The sequence below is a fragment of the Hyalella azteca genome, unplaced genomic scaffold, assembly GCF_000764305.2.
Source record: "Hyalella azteca isolate HAZT.00-mixed unplaced genomic scaffold, Hazt_2.0.2 contig17407, whole genome shotgun sequence".
Classification (NCBI taxonomy): Eukaryota; Metazoa; Arthropoda; class Malacostraca; order Amphipoda; family Hyalellidae; genus Hyalella; species Hyalella azteca.
In genome coordinates, this window is record NW_025947191.1 from 41113 (window position 1) to 62407 (window position 21295).

General features: G+C 39.3%; 1 protein-coding gene across 1 annotated transcript in view; it reads left to right on the forward strand.

The window, feature by feature from the left end:
• LOC108677509 overlaps positions 1-21295 on the forward strand; it is a 58740-nt gene that overhangs the window by 19510 nt on the left and 17935 nt on the right. The window contains exons 15-20 of the mRNA XM_018165734.2: positions 2773-2906; positions 5392-5536; positions 6182-6307; positions 6999-7081; positions 11842-12001; positions 17318-17465. Of these exons, the coding sequence (XP_018021223.2) occupies positions 2773-2906; positions 5392-5536; positions 6182-6307; positions 6999-7081; positions 11842-12001; positions 17318-17465 (796 nt within the window). The remainder of the gene's footprint in view (positions 1-2772; positions 2907-5391; positions 5537-6181; positions 6308-6998; positions 7082-11841; positions 12002-17317; positions 17466-21295) is intronic.

Consider the following 21295-nt stretch of genomic DNA (forward strand, 5'->3'; position numbering starts at 1 on the left):
TAAATACACAGGAATATTACAGAAAACGATCACTTAAAAGGACAACTTAGACTAGAGCACTTAGAAGGACTTAGACTTAGAGCACTTAGACGACACAACTGAACGCGAATGATGCATCGACACTACTGGTTCGTTCTTCGACTGTTCGACAAGCCTAACGTCGTCTGTTTGAGTGCTCGCGCGACGGTTGCGCCATAAAACTTTAAACTGCCTTCAAAAGAATTCTTCTTACTTACTACTAACACTACTAAACTACATAATAAAACTTCCAAACTCTAAATTCGAGTGCAAATGGACTATAGATAAGTCGTGACGTATCTCATAACCTAAAATTTAAGGCAATTCTAAAGAAATAAATTATCTAAATTAAAACTCATGTAATTATATTGAATTATTTATAGATCTTTACACAATTACACAAATGATCGTATTTTGACACGAGATCATTAACAGTTTTCGAGTTATGAACTAAAATAAGTTATATGAACCAAAATATTTGTTGTCGGTGCGACGTTAGTTTACTTCGATCATCAGCGATAAACCCACAGTCGAAAATTCGCCGTGTATCTGTAAAGATTGTCTAGGGAAACTCGACTGCCAAACCATCGAGTGGGCCGATCTTTCGCGATATGACATAACCCACCATAATCGACTTCGTTGCCCACATTGCTGCTTGACTGGGCAGATGATTCGAACGAAATTTTGAATATACATTCCTAACTACCATGCGGTGATTTTTAGCTCCTTAAATTTATTTCGATTGTGCCACAATTTGCTAGTTTTTTTCATTTCACCGTCATACGTGATTTGGTACTTCGTTATTCATCCCGTATCGCCGGGTAATTTGTCGCTTGTATTTGCGGTGATCAAAAATATTTCTTCTTAACTTCTGAACAGATTTGAACGAAATTTTGCATACAAATGCCTGACCTCCCAACGGTGATGTTTAGCTCATGACAATTTTATTCTACTTTGCCTTCGTTCTGAGTTATACAGATATACAGAGAAACGACCGGCATTCCTACCGGCCGGTTTAACCAAGATAGCGTTATACGTATAGCCGTATAACTCGCAAACGAAGGCAAAATCGAAAAAATTGGCACGATCTAAACATCACCGTTGCTGAGGTTAGGTATTACATACTAAGTTTCGTTCTAATCTGTTCAGTCCAATTTCTTGATCACTGCGAATTTTAGCACGTATTGCTGTTTAAATCACGAATGAAGGTGAAATTTAAAAAACTCGCGAACGAAGGCAAAATCGAAAAAATTTTCTCGAGCTAAACATCACCGTTCGGTAGTTAGGAACGTTTGGTCAAAATTTCGTTCAAATCTGTTTAGTAGTTTGGAAGAAATTCCTGGATCACTGCGAATTTCGGCCCGCATCGTCATATAACTCACGAATGAAGGCATAATTAAAAAAATTCACAACCTAAACATTATCGTTAGGTCCTTTTGAATACGTGTACCAAGTTTCATTGAGCTGCGTTCATTAGTTTGGGAGATATTCCTTGATCATTGAATTTGGAGATTGGCCTCGAGACCAGCCGCGAGTACGGACGTAAATATGTCCGAGACCTAAACCCGAGAGAGGTTGAAATAAAAACTGGGTGGAAAACCCCACCGCTGGGAGTCGTGTGCTGCTCATGTTGGGTACAAATCGTCAAACAAACGTTTCAACTGCTGACTTATCAAATTTTCATTTCTTTCCAAGAATTCCTGGAGAATTCTCTTTCGTAAAATTTCTTCTTTTTTGAGAGTAGGAAGTTGCTTCACAGCTAACTGCGTCTACGACTCGTAAGCAATGAATTTCGTATGAAAAATAAATATGAGGATAGTTCATATTATTTCTCAATTTTATCACATTTTATCTGGAATTTCATTCACGACCAGGGTCAAACATTGATCCAAGCATATTTGCTTTCATGAATTCTGTTTAAAAATGATGAAAAACGTAAAACTTTAGATAGAACGATAAAAATTGGGACTTATGAAAAATCCTAAAATCACACAGTTTGGAAGTAGAAAATTTAAAAAATAACATTATACGCATAACGCATAACACATTCATCAATCAACTATATTGCGCCAAATTTCAAGTTTAGCTTTTACTCTTTATAGGGGGAAGGGACTTTTTCGTATATGGTGTCAACCAAACTCGTTATGTTATATTATAATCATGCCAGGCGGGTACATTTATACCGTTTTCTGGATTACAGGCGCCATTCTGACGTCTTCAAAATGTACGCTTTTAACGAAAGAGTCAATTAATTCTCTCTTCGACCAACCCGCTCCTTTTAGATAAAAAATTTCATTCATTTTCAAATGGAAAAGACGCTAGAACATTGTTTTCTTGCAGAATAGGGCCGGACGTGTAAGAAATGTTATATTGGTAAATTACATTAAGATGCATATAAAAATAATAGATAACTTTAGTGAAATAGCCTTTTGCTACAACGGGGTAGCAAGGTGACGAGTTGACTTCGACATACGAGCGCCTTAGCCATATCAACACATTGAATGTTAGCATGACATTGCTAGGCGGTTGCTACGTGATACATACTATATTAGGCAACCAGTTGCGAAATAAGTGGTGTTGGGCTTATGTGACGTTTACGTGGCAACTCAAGATGACATCGAAAATCCATGTAAAGCAAACGTTGAGACTTAGCAATCAGCATTATTTTATTGGACAAAAAAAGGAAAAAAAATTAGATGCCCAAGCACTGGTAAAAACCTAGGAAGTGCTAGTTACTAAATTCTCGCCCCTCAGTGCTACGTTCTCAAGGACCTCTTCGTGAACTACTCGGCGACGGAGATGCTGACGCAGAGTGAGGAGGAGGTCTTCCAGCTCCTCACGCCCTCCGCCATCGAGCGCATGCCCATCTGCGTCGTCGCCGCCTTCGGGTGATTTTTTTATCATTAACCTTTCCTATATGTTGTTCTCTAGTAATTATTCAAATTAATGATAACATTCATAGGATCGTTAATTCAAAATTTCAACCCATCCGCACAATATTATTGAATCTAATTACAATATTCTTACTAACATTGATCTTATCTATAATCTATAAATGAATGTGTTAAGTTGATCTCCAAAATTTAACCAATTTAGAGGAAGGCTACCACTTCCTCGTTCGAACCATGAAAGTATGATCGACGTTGATAACTTTCTTCTTATTATTTTAATTGCAAAGAAGGTAAATCCAAAGAAGGTAAATCCATTCTTCTGTAATCCAAATAAAAATAATTGACAGAGCATCGATGTTTAGTGGATAACGGTGGAAATTATATGTGTGAAGCCGATGGCATGATCCACCGATGTTCCATTTATAATCAGCCAAGGGCCACCCTAAAAAACTCATATTCCACCAATAACTATCCATTGGCTCCGGTGTCGCATCGATGAGCCACCGATGGCCAGCTTTAAAAAAAGAAATCGATAAAAAGTTTTCCTTAAGTTTAATTTCCGATGTTTTGCATTTACTGATATCGCTTCATACGATCACACATTCTGAGGACTACTTATTCACCTTCACCATGGCAGTACAAGTAACAATGTCAGAGATGTAGCAGAACAAATTATCAGAGTACCAGACACATACCTCGTGAAAAATTGACTTGAAGGAAAGTCTGCCGGCAGGATTCGGACTCCGATCGCCCTTGTGTGAAGCCATGCCAGTACCGTTTAGCCATCGCAGAGGAATTGGCACTTGAGTCATTTAAAGAATCGTAATTGAAATATTTTATGTATTAATTTCATCAAATGACAGAAGTTAATGCTACAACCGTGATGATTAGATGGTTTCATCAATAATTTTATTTGAACATGCTGCTATATTTGAGTAAAAAGCCGCTGAAAGAAACTTCGTTTATCCATAACGAATGATGGTTTAGCTCAGAGTTTAAGGCTACGGGAAAACGCTTGATAAGTATCGAAGTTTCATAATGTGAATATTACGCACCTTTTGAAAGATTTTTGATTCGAAATATTTTCGCCAAGAATATTCTTGCGTGAAAGAAGGATTTGATATAACTCAATGATTTTGAAATGTAATGCGGGAAATACCTTCACTCTTTCGTACCACTATTATTCTCTAATATAATATATAATCTTAATCTTTTGTGCAGGAAATATACGAAGGCCGCATTATTAAAATTTAAACTTAAATTCAGAACAATTATCTTACGGTACAAGTAAATTTCCAATAATAATTAAATTTCACTGTTTAAGTCAGATATGGAAAATCAAAATTTTACTAGTATCCCTCTGCGTATAGAGGATACTTTTTTGACAATAAAATTACACGGAAAGCCCAAGATTAATAGGAATGAAGCTCAACGCCCACGCACGCCAACCCAACAGGCATGGACGTGTACTTCATCGACTCGCTCGCTGCGCTTCAGAGATGCCGAGCCGTTTCGACTACATCAACGTGTCTTTAGATAAATGCGGCAACTTGAGAATATTATAGAAATTATGAGGCATACCTAATCGATCCATATAATTTATAATTAATAAAATAAATAAGTTTATCGCAATATTTCAAACACAGTAAGTTGGCGCCTACGTAAAATTCGTAACAAATTTGCGTAATATATCGGGTGAATATGAAAAATTTTCGCAACATAATTTCCCTGGGTCCGTCAGATTTACTCGTCCGTCAGATTATTCCGTACCCTCCTGTCCGTCAGATTTACTCGTACCTACCAAATTTACGCTAAATTTTTGCTAAATTTAGATAAAATCAAAATTTTACAAGCCAAGTACACAGAACAAAGTCACGTTTTAGTCCTAATCTCAAATGAACCGCAACCCAATTACTCCTTCCTATTGGATAAATTAAAGTGCCAAATTCCTACGTGCACTGCGCATTTAGGGCAAATAGTTATCGGTAGCTTAAAAGAGATTTGCCTGCAATGCGTCATAGATTATTCAGACCCTATAAATCATCGATATTTCATCGGTAACCGCCACCTATACTCGCCACCCTCGTGATTTAATGGTGTTATACTGTCGATTTTTAACAGATGTGGCCACTCACCGATTTGACACCTGTAATCTACCATCACCATCGTCACCAATAATCATCGATTATTGGTGACGATGATTATTGTTAATAATCAATAATTAATTGTCACCAATAATCATCGATGCGCCACCCTTAATTTTTTTGGAGGTAATCTATTTACAAAGGGACGAAAGGATCCGATCGCAATAGCACAAAAATTGCAAGAAAATTTTTAATCGCATTACTGGCCAACTTATCGTACGATATTTGAAACTTCTCCGGTGATAATGAAAACTGGTTTCAGCAACAGTAGAAGTCATAAAAAGGTTAACATAATGATAACTTTGAATCAAAACTTAACACTGAACTATTCTTCTCAGCCCTGATCGACTTCGGCGCCTGGATGGTGTCAGCAAAACAATCCTGCTGGACCGCCTCGTCGCTAACAAGTGGATGGCGCTTACCTACTCGTCCATCAGCCGTGCTGCCCTGCTAACCATCGTGGACGAGGGGCTCAATGCTAAGGTGAAGCAGGGTGGTCGTCGGGTGAATAAAAACACCGTCTTAAAGGTTCTTTACATCCCACTACGATAATAAGACTTGCCGAACTAATAGACGAAAAAAATATAAATCCTAGCGTCTATACTCCATCCAGAACTCCAATTGAAGTTCTCTGGTTCGCGTCATTTGTCGTTTTATTAGGTTTTGATATGAAAAGTGCACAAAATTTTTGACAGATCCCGTATAGATGTCAAGAAATCTTCTCATAGCCAAAGAAATCAATTGACATAGATAATATTGAGAGTGTATGACGAAAAATTCTTTTTACTACACACTTATGAGATCAAAAAGTCGGAATGTTATTCATTTCTCAGTGCCTTGTATTCGCTACGTTTCCCGGAATAGCAGTTACCCAACCATCACTTAGTCAGAAATTGCTGCAGTCTGGGAGCTGGACGCGGGTGAAATGCCTTCCCCAACGTTCGCCCAACGCAATGTCAGAAAGATCAAAGCACACGCTTGTCCACAGTAGAGCAACATTGTCGAGACACTTCTCGGCCTAGAAAGAGTAAGTATAGTAGCAGTTGGATCTATCATAATAGGTAAATTCCTGGGCTGCCTGTGGTCTCGTGATCTTTTCCTATCCACTGAAGTCAATATTCAATGCAGGGCCGGCCAAGCTTGGTGACGGGGGCGGAGGTAAACACGTACAGGGGAATTCTGTTATTTTTTCCCACGGACCTGCTGAACGCTGTAACGGCGGAGGCCGCCCCTTTCGCATTGGACGTCTTCAACGTAAGAACACGGGAGGGTTGATTTTGTTATTGTGAAATATGAAAAAAATCGGTTTGTTCGTTAGGTTCGCTTCAGAGGGAAGGGATCGAGTAGAGCGGATCGAGTCCTGAGTCACTGGACGTCATGAATGTAAGATGGTGTATGTTGTTCTGGGGTAGATTTTCAAGTGTACAGGAGTCCTTTATGGAGCAACGGTAGCGACACCGAGATGAGGCGCCAGCCATGGGTTCGAGCCTTGGTAAGCAACGTTCTTGGTGTCGCTTGTTGTCAGCGCTTGATGGCCGTCGGGGGTAGTGCTACGAGCACAGCCTTGGGTTAGTGTCCCTTAACAAATTCTAGGTATCTATTACTGGGAGATATTAAAGTTTTAATGCCCAAAGGGTTAAAATTGCCAGAAGAGGATATGCAACTTTGTGGAATATGGTTCTCCATTATGAAAGTATAGAAAAATGTTGGGTGGACCTGAGTTATTTGTATGCGAATGCAAAGGGTAACCGAGCAGAATGAATGAATTACTTTTACATATGAGAGAAAACCAAGGTCATTGATGAGTGGAGGCCGCATTTGATTTAAAGTTGTAATTTTATTTTGCCTGTTTAATTCAATGAGTTAATTAGTTTTCTATCTACGATATAATTACACTCGATTGCAACTTTCTTCTTCTCAATTTTCAAACCATGGACCCCTCCAGTCATTGGCAGCAAGCGCTCTGATGCCGTGTCTTGATGGAGGACGACGAGCGGCAATCGCTAACCTCATCACCAAGTACAAAGGGTGAGTGTCGATGGGATTGCCGAAGGTGGGTCTGATGTACTAAGAACTGATGGAAAAGAGCAGGACGAAACGGGTCTCACGATAAAATAATTGCTGTTTGCTGGATAAATGTGGTATGAAAAAATGACTCACGAATAGAACCAGGTGGGCTAGATTTGTGACGAGAGAGATTACAGCGTATTTTTATTTAGCGAATAATTGTGTTAAAATTCATTGTTGTGACGTGTTCATCAAGTCCTGGTGTTTAATATCGAAAATCTTTGGCTTCTTCGAGTAAGCGGAAAAAAGTATGCGTAAAGAAAACTGAAAAACGTGCTGTTAAGCTTCCTACAAGATAATTTCAACAAACGTGTCAAAAATTAATAAACATCACCCACAACCAAGTTAGGTCAAAAATAAAATCTGTCCAAGATTCATTAAATCCATATAATTTTAATGCCGGAAATTTTATAGAGAAAATACTCAGTCAAAATTTAGAGTCCGCTCCCGAGCGCCTTTCGGCCACCACTTCAATCAGAAGTGAAACAGGCGCCCCTTGTAATCAGCCGCTAGATAGGAGCTGCTCTGGGTAGTTCCATGGTGAAAAACATAAGGGTAAAAATGCACATGAAATCGGTGGCTGATAAGCCCACCCCATATGCTTACCCGGCTCAGCAGCTAGCATTATTTCTTAGCGTGAGCGTGAAAAGCCCCTGCCCAGTTAAAAATCCAAGGCGTATCGCCGGCGTGTTTGGGTAGATTAAGGTAGAGACGCTCGGTTGGGGCGCCCGAGTAACATCTCCGCATCATCGGCGAAATGTCCACTTTTTATGCGCGACGGTTCGCTCTTAAACGGCACGCGGCCGCGGCGCGTTTCATAGACTGACCGAGCGCGGCAGCGCCTCTATCATAAGCGCAACGTGCATGAAACTCCGGCGCAACTTACATGGCCGCCTCCAACTATTTATTTAAAAAAAACCTCTGCGGTATATCGCCGAGATTATTGCCTCTGCACTACCATACTGGATATGCATACACATTCATGTGAACGTGCATGCATTTCCAGCATGATAGTACAAGCAAAGAATCTCGGGATATACAGCCGAGGACATATTAAAATGATCAAATACTAATTCCCATAAAACATAAACAAAAGTAAGGTTTTGAATACAATGAAACGATTGGCAGCTGAAAAAATGTATTAAAAAACATTTAATGGTCACAGCATCGAAGTGATAACCGCCATGCCAACGTTTTATTTGAACTAGACTCTCAGGTCTCAGTTTAATGAGAGACTAATCAACACTTGGCGAGAATTGACCATCTAGTAACAAGTAGTCGGGAGTGTGAAACTGTGAACGTGTCAAATTGTGACAGGAGCGGCGTTGAAGATGACTGCACATTGCGACAAGAGGTGGACCTGAATGCCAAAGAGGAACATTCAAACAGGAGTGGTAGCGAGCAGTTAATTATGCATGTGCGAAACATTCTAACAGTCTAACACATTCAGCCGTACCAATTGGTCTATCGAACTGATTTGTAAGAGTCTATAAAATTCTTTCTACAGTGATTCAGAAATAATAAATCGGACTTTATTTTTATATAGAGTTTCAACAGTTTTTCAAGTTTTCTAAAAACTTCCTTTTCAATTACACTTAGGCGTCGAATAATGATTCTGGATAAAAAAGACACGATCGCAGTTCTGAAATAAAAATCCATATATTCTAACGTTTCGGCTANAGTAAATGTCAGTGTTCTGAGATGCGTAAAAATGCAATATCTCTGTGTAAATATCGGTATACGATATCAGCAACGGTCTTATGTTCAATAGGAGTGTATGTCAAATTTTAGAATTTTAGGTTTAGGTTCGAACACCAACTTACGTACGCACGTGATCGATTGAGGAATCGATTATATATATATAGAGCAGCCGAAATATGGTTGTGAGTAGCAGGCGACCCCTCGTTTGTAAATAACCTTGAAGTACCACGCGAACTGTCGCCGATGGTCGCAGTGCGGCCCGTCCATCACCTCGCGGCCCACGAGCGCCATATCGCCGAGATATCGGAAAAACGGCCAATCTGCCGCTCTGCGCTTATAATCGCCCTCCACGCCGATAAACACGCGCGCCACGGCCTAAAATTTTAACTGGGTGCCTTAAGACTCTGCATCAACGCGCTCATCTGCGTTGGTCGCTCACGGAGTTTCTTAACTATTACTAGGTTCAATAACTCCCCCTCATAAGTAAGATCCAAGTCTGAAATTTGGAATGCTATATTGGCAAATTATTTTAAATACGGAGACATTAAGATAAATTATGTAAACTTTTTATTTCAATTGTTATCAGGGAAGATGAAATTTTGCACCCCGGTGTTCGTGAAGTGTGTGACTTTTCCAGCATTTTCTCGATATACGTCAGTTTAACTATTTTTCCTTCATTTATCGCTACCCCAAACATTTCCGAATTATTATTCTAGTATTAGATATGCGCACTTGAAGCCGAAAGGTAGGTGACACTTCCGTAGATTAAAACACGACCAGACCTCTGGTTGTCATGCTCTCCTGCAGGCAATAAATCTTCTCTTCAAGGTAAACATGCACTCATCTTTCCCTCCCCACTGATCTGATTAATAAATTATTCATTGAATTAAATGAGCTGGAATATAGCAGTTTAAATTCTATACGTAGGTACATGATCTGTGCAGTAATTAGAACATTCATGTAAATGTGTAAATTTTTATCAGAAGTTCATCAAATACGGTGAACTACAGTACATCAAATACATGCATTTAAATTGATATTCTATTTCTGTAGACATTTTTTAAAGTCTAAAAATTAGCGTGTAACGACACATTGTACATTGCTTAATAACCTGTAATATTAATATCAAACTGAATATTAATATCAGCCCACTGAATTATTATCATACTGAATTACTTATTTAAATTATTATTACTGTGATTGGAAAAAAATTATGATTTATATGATAATAAAAAGGCAAAAATAAATACTTAATTTTAAAGCAAATAACGGGAGCGAAAACCATAATGATGCGAAGTACCATGGTACGGATTACCATTGTAAAAAAATTTGCAGCTATATTTGCGCAACTGCTACATTATTATTACATGAGACTACAGGTTCAAATAAAATTTGTATCCTAAATTGTTGAAGTCAAAACATGCCCAGTGGTTTATGAGGGAACCGCAAGCTCATAAATCTCTCTCGGCGCTGTCAATTGCCCCTTAAGGGCCTTCTATCCTTCCCGGATCGTGAGTGGCCATTGGTCGGCCAGAGCATGTTAGCTCCGGCCGCCCGCTGGCAATTCACCGGCCACCTAAAGCCGCCCCTTGCCTCAAAAACAATATCCTTGAGGCCGGGGGTGTGTTAGCCACATATACGTGGCTGAAGTGATAACGAGAGCATGGGCTGGTGACGGCCGAACTTACACGCGAGTGCAGATTTTACAAAGATCTGCTGGCCTCAGGGAACTCGGACTTCAGAGAACTCAATGTTGCAAATTATAAATTAGTTAACATTACTATGTTGCAATATCTATTAATGAATGATACCCGTCATTCAGTCATTGAACAAATTTATACATGAATACAAAGGAGCCTGTAACTATACAGTGCACCTAATAACTATACAGTTATGTATAGTTATAGTAGGTAGGTGAGGGGACGAGGGGACACACCGCAACCTGACACTGCCATCGGCTCACACCAATAAATTAGTTCTCAACCCTGCCATACCCCACTCATCCTCTCCATCGTCGTCTTCACTTCCCCAAGACTCGCTGTTGTCTCGACTCGCTGCCAGACGCTGCCTCTAAAATTTACCCTGAGTTCACCCAGTGTGCCGAGTTTAGAGTTGGAGCGTCCGTGAACAGCCCTCTTAATTGGCCATGACTCTGCATGCGCATTTTGCATGGGCACGAACTTATCAATACGCTAGCGTTTCAACACTTCTAAATAGCGTTTACGTTAACATGCTTGCGTTGCATTATTTTCAATTCGCTTGCATTTAGCAAGTGTTGCTCATGCGAGAGTTGCATGAGATTCAACACATCTGCAGTGCGTGTCAGTTAATGCGTGGGCTTTGCGGGTGCATAGCAAAACACGCGAGCATTGCGCTTTCTTCAACACGCTAGTCCTACTCATGTGTCGATAGGCTTGCGACTAATGTCCGCCAACAAGCGTCTTTAGCTGAGCATGTGGGGACTGCGTCATCTTAAAAACGTAGTTTAACGTGAATATTGCTTTTCTATAAACATGCTTTCATTACTTTTATGTCTACGCGTGTGTGGACGAGGTAATCCTCCAAAGCTCAGCAATTCACAATAACGGGCAAAGTGCTCCCACCTTAGTGAACTAAAGTTATAAACATTTCATTTTCACGTATCTCCAAATAAATAAAAACATGAAACACTGCCGTTCTCGGGAAAGGATGTTGAAAGCTTATAACACTACATCATTTAACGGCATATGAAAAAATACACTAACTTCCTAGGAGACAATAAAAATGGCTTATCGAACTGAAATTAACGAGTTGCTTCCGCATAGGAAGAATGATTATGCACAACAAAATACCTCAATAGGTGGAAAAATTACTGACTTTTGAAAGACAAATACATGGAATTATAATTTAATATTGATACTTTCCCTGATGATTTTCCTGATGATTTTGAATAGAAAAAAAATCAATAGAATTCAAAACCTTAAAATGTAATATATGGAAAAAATTCTTCTTATGATATAGTTTTCCCATCATTTTGACAGGGATGACCCGCAGACATGGCGGAATATGTCTGGGCTGTGTTGCCTGCTGTACACGTTGCCGTCGGGGAAGCTGAGCCGCATCCCCCGCGGGGCCCTCATGTCCTGTCGGTGCCACATCGCCGACCGCGCCCAGTACGCCCCAGAGGAAGAGGCCCGACAGGTCGCTAAATAATTTCCTTCATGATTCCTGATGTTTTCGGGGAATAATCAGGTCTCTGAGTGACGTCTTTTTCCCATTGTTATTATCTTAATTTAGTTGGCCTATTAATTGTGCCTAAATATTCCGGTCCGCATGTTCACTTGTTATATTTGTAGGTTTGATGAAAATATTAGCTCGAAAGAACCTTAAAGCAATGTGTGTTCTTATTCCGGTATGGTTCTGAATATACTGATGCGTTTTTTACCTATCGTTCCAAGATATTCACTTCACAATTCAATTTCGATGTGTACAGACACAAACGTTAATTTCTAATATTTTCTTTTCTTTGTCTATTATTGGGTCAATTGATGTGGGTTTACTGCTGTCAATAGTTACGAAGGTTTAGGTTAGTCTTAAAAGTCGCATAGATGTGTTTTCTTGTGTCAATCTGTTACTGTGCATGCACGCATTTCACTACAAGTCAGGCCGTTTACTATGCACAACAGCTATCACCAGTAAGATAATTAATAGAGCTCTCGTTAATCACTAGTTTTAAGCTTCTGCGTCTTGTCCTTCACCCGCATTATCAACAGTATCACCAAGGATATCGAGACTGGAGTCGAAGTTACGTTACATTGTTTGTCGTGATGAATTTCAAATGGAATTTTATGTCATCACTGGTGTTCCTCAGCAGGCATTCGGTGGTTGAATAAACGTTGAAACAAATACCTATTACGGCTCTGAGATCGGGGTTAAAAGAGGTTTAAAATCAAAATTGAAGCAGCATCTTTCATGAAACGATGTACTGACGTTACAATGCAACGTTGAATCAATGTTGCTAGTACGACTTTGCTGCAACGTTGAATTCTCTGGTTGAATTGACGTTGAAACCACTACTTATTACGACGTTGAGATCGGGGTGAAAACAGGTTTAGAATGAAAATTGAAGCAACGTCTTTCATGAAACGTCCTATAACGACGTTACAATGCAACATTGAACCAATGTTACTACTACGACGTTGCTGCAACATCAAATTCTCTGGTTGAATCAACGTTGAACCAGATCAGCCGCTATATTTTTTATTTATTTTTTCTTTTTCTCTCTTCTTCTTCTTGCCACACATTTCCTATTACACACAGCAATCCCCCAGTTGTGGCCTTTTCCTGTGTGTATCATTAGGGTTTAAAACAATCTTACATTAGTTTTACCTAGACAAAAAACCCAAACCTAACCTAACCGAAGTAAACACAGCCTGAAATATCCTAAGCAAACCTGTCCTAACCTAATTTTACCTTTCCTAACCTTACCTAACCCAACCCAATCAAACCTAACTTAACCTTACCTATCCTAACCTAACCTAACCTTGCCTAAACTAACTTTGCCTTACCTGACCTGCTCAAACCTAACCTAACCACCCTTTGTCAAGGTCACCATAGGAATTTGTTCCTGACTTGAACCTAACCTCAGCCAATGACGTATATTTTACGACGTATTTAATTTCCTACCTGTTCTATTTTGATACCGTGCATGATTGTGGCCGGAGTTTCCATTGTGATTGTGGCATGATTGTGGCCGGAGTTGGTTTGCATTTCCAACATATGTTGGAAATGCAAACCAAATGTGTTGGTTTGCATATCCATCGCATATCCAAATCGCATATCCAAATGTGTTGGATATGCGAACTGAGGCCAACTACTCCTAACTTCAATAACCTAGGTGTCGGTTTTCCTCTATCAAAGTAAACAGTGCAAAAAATTCTTAGTTGACCGTTGCAAAAAAACACAGCTTCAAAACTTCTTAAGGTACCAGTTTCTCAACTTATTAGTGGCATTTACGAGCGCTGCCTGCTCCTGCACACCGGTGGTCATCGTACGTCGTAATAACTGCTTGAGCGAAATTCTAGTTGAGGTCTTGTTTGACGCAGATAGCGATAGAACGTCAGGGCCCTGAGCTCAACACTCGGGGCCATTGAAAGGTAATTTTTGTTTTCTTTTCATTATTATTCGCGTAAATTTTCTTCAATCCGTGTCGTTACCGAGTTAAATGACCTTGAAAAGGCCAAAAATTGCAGTTCGGGCACGCAGGACAAATACATGGCACGGAGCAATATTAATGTTTCACGAAAACCTTTCTACAGAACTTTTGAGATTTTTTCATTCGCATTATTATTTCTAAAGAGCTGAAGCGGGTAACCACATAAGAATGATGTCATTAAGTTAAGATCAAGTTGAATAAATAATTGCTCAAAAAGTGAAAAAAAAATCCAACTCTAGGTCTAATTTTAATCAAGTTTCTTAAAGAAGTAATTTTTTGAAAATACAGCAATTAGCGCAATTGTATCCTCTGTTAATAGTAACTTCAAGAAAGCTTCCAAAAATACGCAGCTAGCACAATAATCTCAAGAGTAAAGACGTTGAACACGTTCAGGCAAGCTCTCGAAGTTACGCGTTTTCGATGAAAATTTGGTCAATTCTTGCCCTCTCTGAAAAATCATATCTCGAGTTCTATTAAAGGTAGGATCATGAAACAGGGTCCAAATTAAAGGCAAAGACTGGTGCTTTATTATTAGATTTGTTGAAAAAATCTACAAATTTTTTCCGTAGAGTTGTGAAGAAAAAAGTGAAAAAGTTGGTGAAAAGTTGATCACAGTTCTGCTCACAACTTTGTGAGTTTTCATTTTTTCGGAAATCTGTATATGGACAACCTTGTGTATCTCGTCAAGACGCTCAGAGAATATGTCGTTAGAATTTCAAAAGTCCTTACGGTTTGGCCGTGGAAGTTGAAAAACAACCGAAATATGGCCAAAAAAATTTTTCAGGGTGAACTTTGACCCCAAATTTGGAGATGAAGTTTTGACCTGACAAATAATCGTTCGGTATTCCAAACACACTCTAATCCTTGAACTTCCGGCTGAAATCAAGCGCATTCCTCTGGCTTTGCAACTTTTTGCTATGAGCGTTTCCGCAACCTCATTTTAGGTAATTTTTCAACCAAAATTTCTCCATTTATGGAGATTTTGAAGGGGAAGGAGTGGAAATTTCGGAAATCCGACAAAAAGGTTTGGTACATAAAATATGCGTACGTGTCTGTGCCAATTTTCAAAAGATTCTAACGGGTAAGCTCCTGGGAAAAATGGCTCGAGTGAAAACTTTGACCTCAAACCCCCTGTACGTGATTATATAGCAGCAGCATATCAATGGTGGAGAGTATAAGTATAGCGTCCGCTTCGCTGGCTGTAGGCACACAGAAAGTGAGCCGCGCCTGCCGATGAACCAACCTCTTTTTCGTCCGTAGCAGGATTCGAACCCGGGTTCGTTGGGGACCGCGTGACACCTTAGCCACCTTGACCACGGTAGCTCGAGTGCATGAGCAAAAAAAATAAGCTAGAAAATTGTGCAACTCCTTGAAAATTGAAATGCATTCTCTGGTCACTAGTCGTACACTTATATATATGTTTATCATTCAATATTGGTGTACTAATATAAGTTTTTTACTAGTAAATAGCTAAACATTCAAAAACCGATATCGACCATTTTTCAAAGTTGAAATAAGGTTGTTTTACGTCCTTTCTAGTTATGGTCAGACTTCGACGTTGATCGGACATTTAATTTTGGTTGTTCAGCATTTCAACCTGAAATCAACATTGATAGAACGTTTGAAAATAAATAAATATTCAACGTACCAATATCGACGTTGTTTCAACGTTGAAATAAGATTGTTTTACGTCGGTTCTAGTTTGGTCAGATTTCGACGTCGATTGTTTTTTTTAATTTTGGCTGTTCAGCATTTCAACCTGAAATTAACATTGATTCAACGTTTAAATATTAGTAAACATTCAACGTACCAAAATCGACGTTATTTCAACTTTGAAATAATATTGTTTAACGTCCCTTCTAGTGTCGGTCAGATTTCGACGTTGATATGACGTTCAACTTGGGTTTTTCAACATTTCAACCTGAAATCAACTAATAATCAACATTGTTTCAACGTCAGATGCCTGCTGGGTCTTTTTTAGACAATGTTTGTTATATGGTGCCCTACAGAAATTTTTACATCTCTTCACGCTGACTTGGTTGTTGTTCTATACTGTCGGATTTTAATTGAAAAATAGCTGCCATAATTTCCTCCCGATTTTATATTGCGAGTGTTCAAGACGGAAATTCGGAACAATTACTTAATCCTGATAAAAGAAGTTCCGGGATTCCCAAGTGAAGCTCTGCAAGAACTTTCATGGTAACTATCGCCCGAGCATTAAAACGAATTTCAATGGTTTAATGATTCATTTCAAAATATAATTTTTTGTATAACATTAAAAATTTAAACTTGGAAAGAGCTCATATGATATCGCAAATGGTGAAGAGGAGCTATCAGGGAATTATGAGATGAGATCATTGTGGCTGACGACTGTTGGATGCTCGATCGTGGTAAATATCGAATCGCCTTCAAAAAACTTATGTTGTTTATAATCTGATGAATGTCAGAGCTAAAAAATTATTCTTTCTCGTCAATCAAAGGAGTGCTTTATGTCTTTAGTACAGTGTTATTCTAAATGATGGACCCGATTAAATAAATGCGTATCTATTTGAGTATGAATTGAAAAAGAATAAAATATACAAGAAACTGAATGCCTAATAAATGTCTCTGCCAACAACTTATGTAGGAAAACATATTTCACTTTCTCAATCTGTTTAACTGTATTCTGTATTGACCGGCGTAACAAGTTTGTCCTGTTTGCTGCTGTCATCAATTCCGAAATGAATAAGTTGAAACTAGAGAAAGTTGGAGTGTAATGATTTGAAAATTTGTTCCATTGTAGCCCAGGAACTCTAAAAAAATTATTAACATAATGCGTAAACGAATGCACTGCACCTTTTCCTGGCCGCATCTCAGTAATCTGCTGCGTGCCTAGTCCCTGTAAGGCAATACATCATTAATTTAATTTAGGGCGTATTAATTCAATTTATGCGACAGGCATTGTCTTCACTCAGGTCACCAACTACAGTGCGAGACTTTTTGTGTGATGTGTCAATCCAGTTCTTCCACACTAGCCAGTTTCACTAGCCAGACTATATCTTAAGCCAAGGAGTTTAATTTTGCAAGGTTCTCTTCCTGCAATTACATTATAAATCACCCTTAATAATGAACAATAGGCATATATATATTTTATTGTCGGAATCGTTGCTAGTCTGTCGCGTACTTCGTGTTATTGAACAAAATATTAAAATATCAGTTTTGTTTCGCATATTACCACTTAATAATAATATTGAACAGTTATTTTTTTCAAATCCTAACGTAAGATGAGTCCTAACACAATGGAAGAATATGTCACTCAACAGATGGAATGCCGCAACAACCTCGGCGAGGACTACGACGACGAACTCTGGCAACGCGACAACGTGCGGCGCGTGCAGATCTGGGCTACGCTTGACATACTCGACCCTTACACCATCCCCGGCTACAACCCCAGCGGGAGGAAGAAGAGAGGTGAGTAGTTGCTGCAATCAATTTAAAATATGCGATAAAAAATCATGGACTTTCCGACTCCATGCTATGAAGACAGTCTTCAGGGTTTTCGGAGCTTACAAATGCTTAATTTTTTTACCAAGCTCATGAAAGTTATGGATGCTTGTGCGAAATTTCATCCAAAATTCTAACGTAAATCAACACTAGTCAGAAAACTTCATTTAAATTTGAAATCATCATGAAATTTTGTAAATACACAAAAATATACGAATATTAGTCATAGTTGTTTTTATGATCGTGAAGTATGCATTTTCTTTTCAAAGAAGGTGAAACCACATACAATTTGGAGAATCTGTTTTACCACAGGTGCTAGGTACTTGGGAAGCACCAGAATCAGCCGCTCTATGCCCACTATAGGGTCTACTCTCTGATAAAAAAAAAGACAGCTCCAAGAGTCTCGTTTTATATCCGGCGGCCAATATAGCGATCCTTAAAAAATTATTGTCTGTGCCAATTAAAAATTAACACCAGCAATGCACACGGCCGCATGCACATCTACATTCTTGTAAATGCGACAGCACTGCAGCGGCAGTGCAAGAAAAACCACTTGAGCCTCCTTATTGCGGCAGTTCGTATGCGCTGAACCGATGCCTCAGCCGAGCTACGTCTCGACAACAGCGGCAGTGAGCGGCACAGTATTTGGCACCTGATACTTTCGGGACAGGCACGGCCGAATCTGAAAAGTGCGATAAAAATCTAATTCACGCTAATTTAACATATTCAATGCATTTATCCTTCTGACTGAACAATGTTGCGCTCAAGATAATTTGTTGAATTATTTTCCGTATCATCCCAGTTAAAATTTAGGGCAGGGAATAGAGCAGGCCGTCGCCGGCTGCAGAGTCGACGTAGAGACGCGACAGAGCAGCGATAGAGCAGAAATGTCCGCTTTAGAGACGATATCGCCAGCCGCGTATCAGCGCTAATTAGCTTCTGAGTACCAGCCCAGGTGTGCTCTGTCCTGCCGTCACGCAGCCCTTACTGAGCACCGCCTGCTCAAACCTGCCCAACGCCTGCTCTGGGGCGGCTCTGGCAGCGTACGCGGCAGTTACGCGTCACCGTTTGTCAACAACGATTTAAAAAAAATTGTTCCTTCTCTCTCTCTGAGATCATCTAGACTTCTCTCTTGCAATGACAGGTTGTATTGACATTGGTTACTGACATTCTCATCGTATTGACTTTAGCAACGTAATTTAGAATCGAACAAACTCAATTATCGAGGAAATATACACATCAAATTACTCACCGCTATGAAATATCTGCAAACGTCGACTGAAGCTCCGGGATTCGAACGCAGATTCTCCGCGTCGTAGTCCACGCCTGTACCAGTTGACCGCCCGGACACCTTACCAGCCTAGGCTCTATGAACTACTTAACTATAATACAGAACAAATGACTCGCCATCATCTAGCAAATCGAGGAATAGCTATATTTGTGGTTTAACTTGATAGATATTATTCATAATGCACTAATTTTAAAAAATGAACGAAGTAGCCATTCGTATGATCCCGTCAGTTAGATGTAAGTGAGTATTAGAGCTAAATTTGTTTAGTAATTTATCTTATTGCATTGGCTTCTTGTCATTCGATAGTTTGATAGGAAAATTAACAACATACGCAAATCATTAGTCTACTGAAATCGCAAGTTATCCTGAGTTTTCATGCAAAGAAAGCGCCAAATAAATTCACCAAATCTTAAATGAAAACGTTTCGGAGACCAGAACCGAAACGTAGGGAAAGTCGATCAATTTTATGAACCGATGATGGTGCTGGTTTACACATTTTCATTGAAAATATGATGAGTTTCCTCGGTATTTTCTTTGCCCTAACATTTACTGTTATAAACGCGTTTTCTGTATATCCATGTTAGAAAACTTTCTCATGATAAACTGATTGATATCTCGCTTCAACGTTTCTGTTTAGAGTGTTAAAACTGGAAGAGCATATAAAATTCTTACGTAATTCGAAGTATTAAAATACTGACGTGAAATAAATATCATAAATGGCACCGGAAATTGGCACAAAATATCGTGCTATGCGAATGAACTAGATGGAGGATGAAGTTCATTCTCCTATCACTGTTTCCAACCCCTACCCTTCATCCCTCTCTCTAAACCCCCCCATGCACGGCCTGCGTATCTGCTCTGTACAGCTCCCTGCCGGGCAATCCCAAGTACCAGCGCTAAAACAGCGCAGAGTTCCGGCCCTGCCGAGCTGCTAGAATTTTCTCTCTATCAGCCATGGCGCAGCGCAGTTTTAGGGATAGATGGCCGGTTATAGTTTCGCGGCTCCATCCTGCTAAAGCGCGACCAGCCCGGCTAAACCCGACGCCGGTCTCGGCTCAAAATTTTAACTGGGATGGCATGCAACTTCCATCATCTTAATTTTCTATTGAGGAAACTGTTCTGCAAGGGCCTCAAAATTCTGCGTCCATTGATGAAAAAGACAACAAAATCGAGTCACAGCAATAACTTGATTGCAGCTTTCATTTATTCAAACTTCATATCAAATGAGGATTTTTCTGCATACTTCGTCGGCAGCTGCATGGCAGTAGTGAGTTCTAAAATTATGTTCTTCTGGAGTATTAAAATTTTCAACTGCAATGTAAATTCCTGGAGTGAAAACCGAAGAAATGACGGGCTTTAGTTATTAGGAATCATGAAATCAAATACGTTGATAACAAATGGGCTCCTTAATTATTGTACACGATAGTTTACAGTAATACGACAGCTAGGGGTAGCGAGAACGTTCATATATAAGCAATCTCCTGCTTGAGTTATAACCCAGTTAAAATTTTGAGCCGAGACCGGCGCCGGGTTTAGCCGGGCTGGTCGCGCTTTAGCAGGATGGAGCCGTGAAACTATAACCGGCTATCTATCCCTGAAACTACGCTGCGCCATGGCTGATATAGAGACAAAATACCCCAGTTAAATTTCGGAGACGCATTCTGCGCCGTTCACGGCATAAGATCAGTTTAGCTGCAGCATTGCAGCAGGAATCTCAGGAAACTGTCCCTTGTTAAAAATCGAGACAGGGAGCAGCCGCAAATTGGCAGGAATTTCACGGCGTCATATATATAGGCAACGGCTTGCCGTCCGTGTCCGTTTCGAGGCAGGTTGAGAGCAGGACTTCAATAAGGGAGAATTGGGGGTTTGGGAAGAAGTGGGAGAGAGAATGGGTCTCTATGTTGACAACTGGTTTACTTAAACGTTTTGTATGCTATATATATTGAAATAGTATGAAATATTGTATGCTATATATATTGACTATACGTCATAACAATGGCAAAGCACATACTAACTTGCTCACGATTTGTACGTCATATTATACGGTGGCAACTAAATGTATTAAATAACTTTCTTGTCAAAGAATAGATAAGCAATAGACGAGGAATTGTAACGTATAGAGATGTTTTTCACATGTGATGTTTATCATATAATACCATATTGTACATGAATCTTCCTCCTGAAAAATTCTGATATGCTGGAATAAATAAAAAAGTTAGTTACAGGTTATAAACTTTATATATGGATCAGAAATATATATAAAAAATATTCCGAATCAGTCAGTAAAATTATTTTTTTAACCGTGCTCAGAATATTATTATTCTTCTCCACAATTTTCCAATTAACCAAAGTAGAACAATTTATGGCACAAATCGTACTGTAAGAAGGAATTGCAGTGAAAATTTTAAAATTTACCCTAAAATTTCAGAGTGCGGGAGTGTATTCTGAGCAATTGTTCGGACAATAACTTAAATTTACAGTGTAGGCAGACGTCAAATAATTTTTT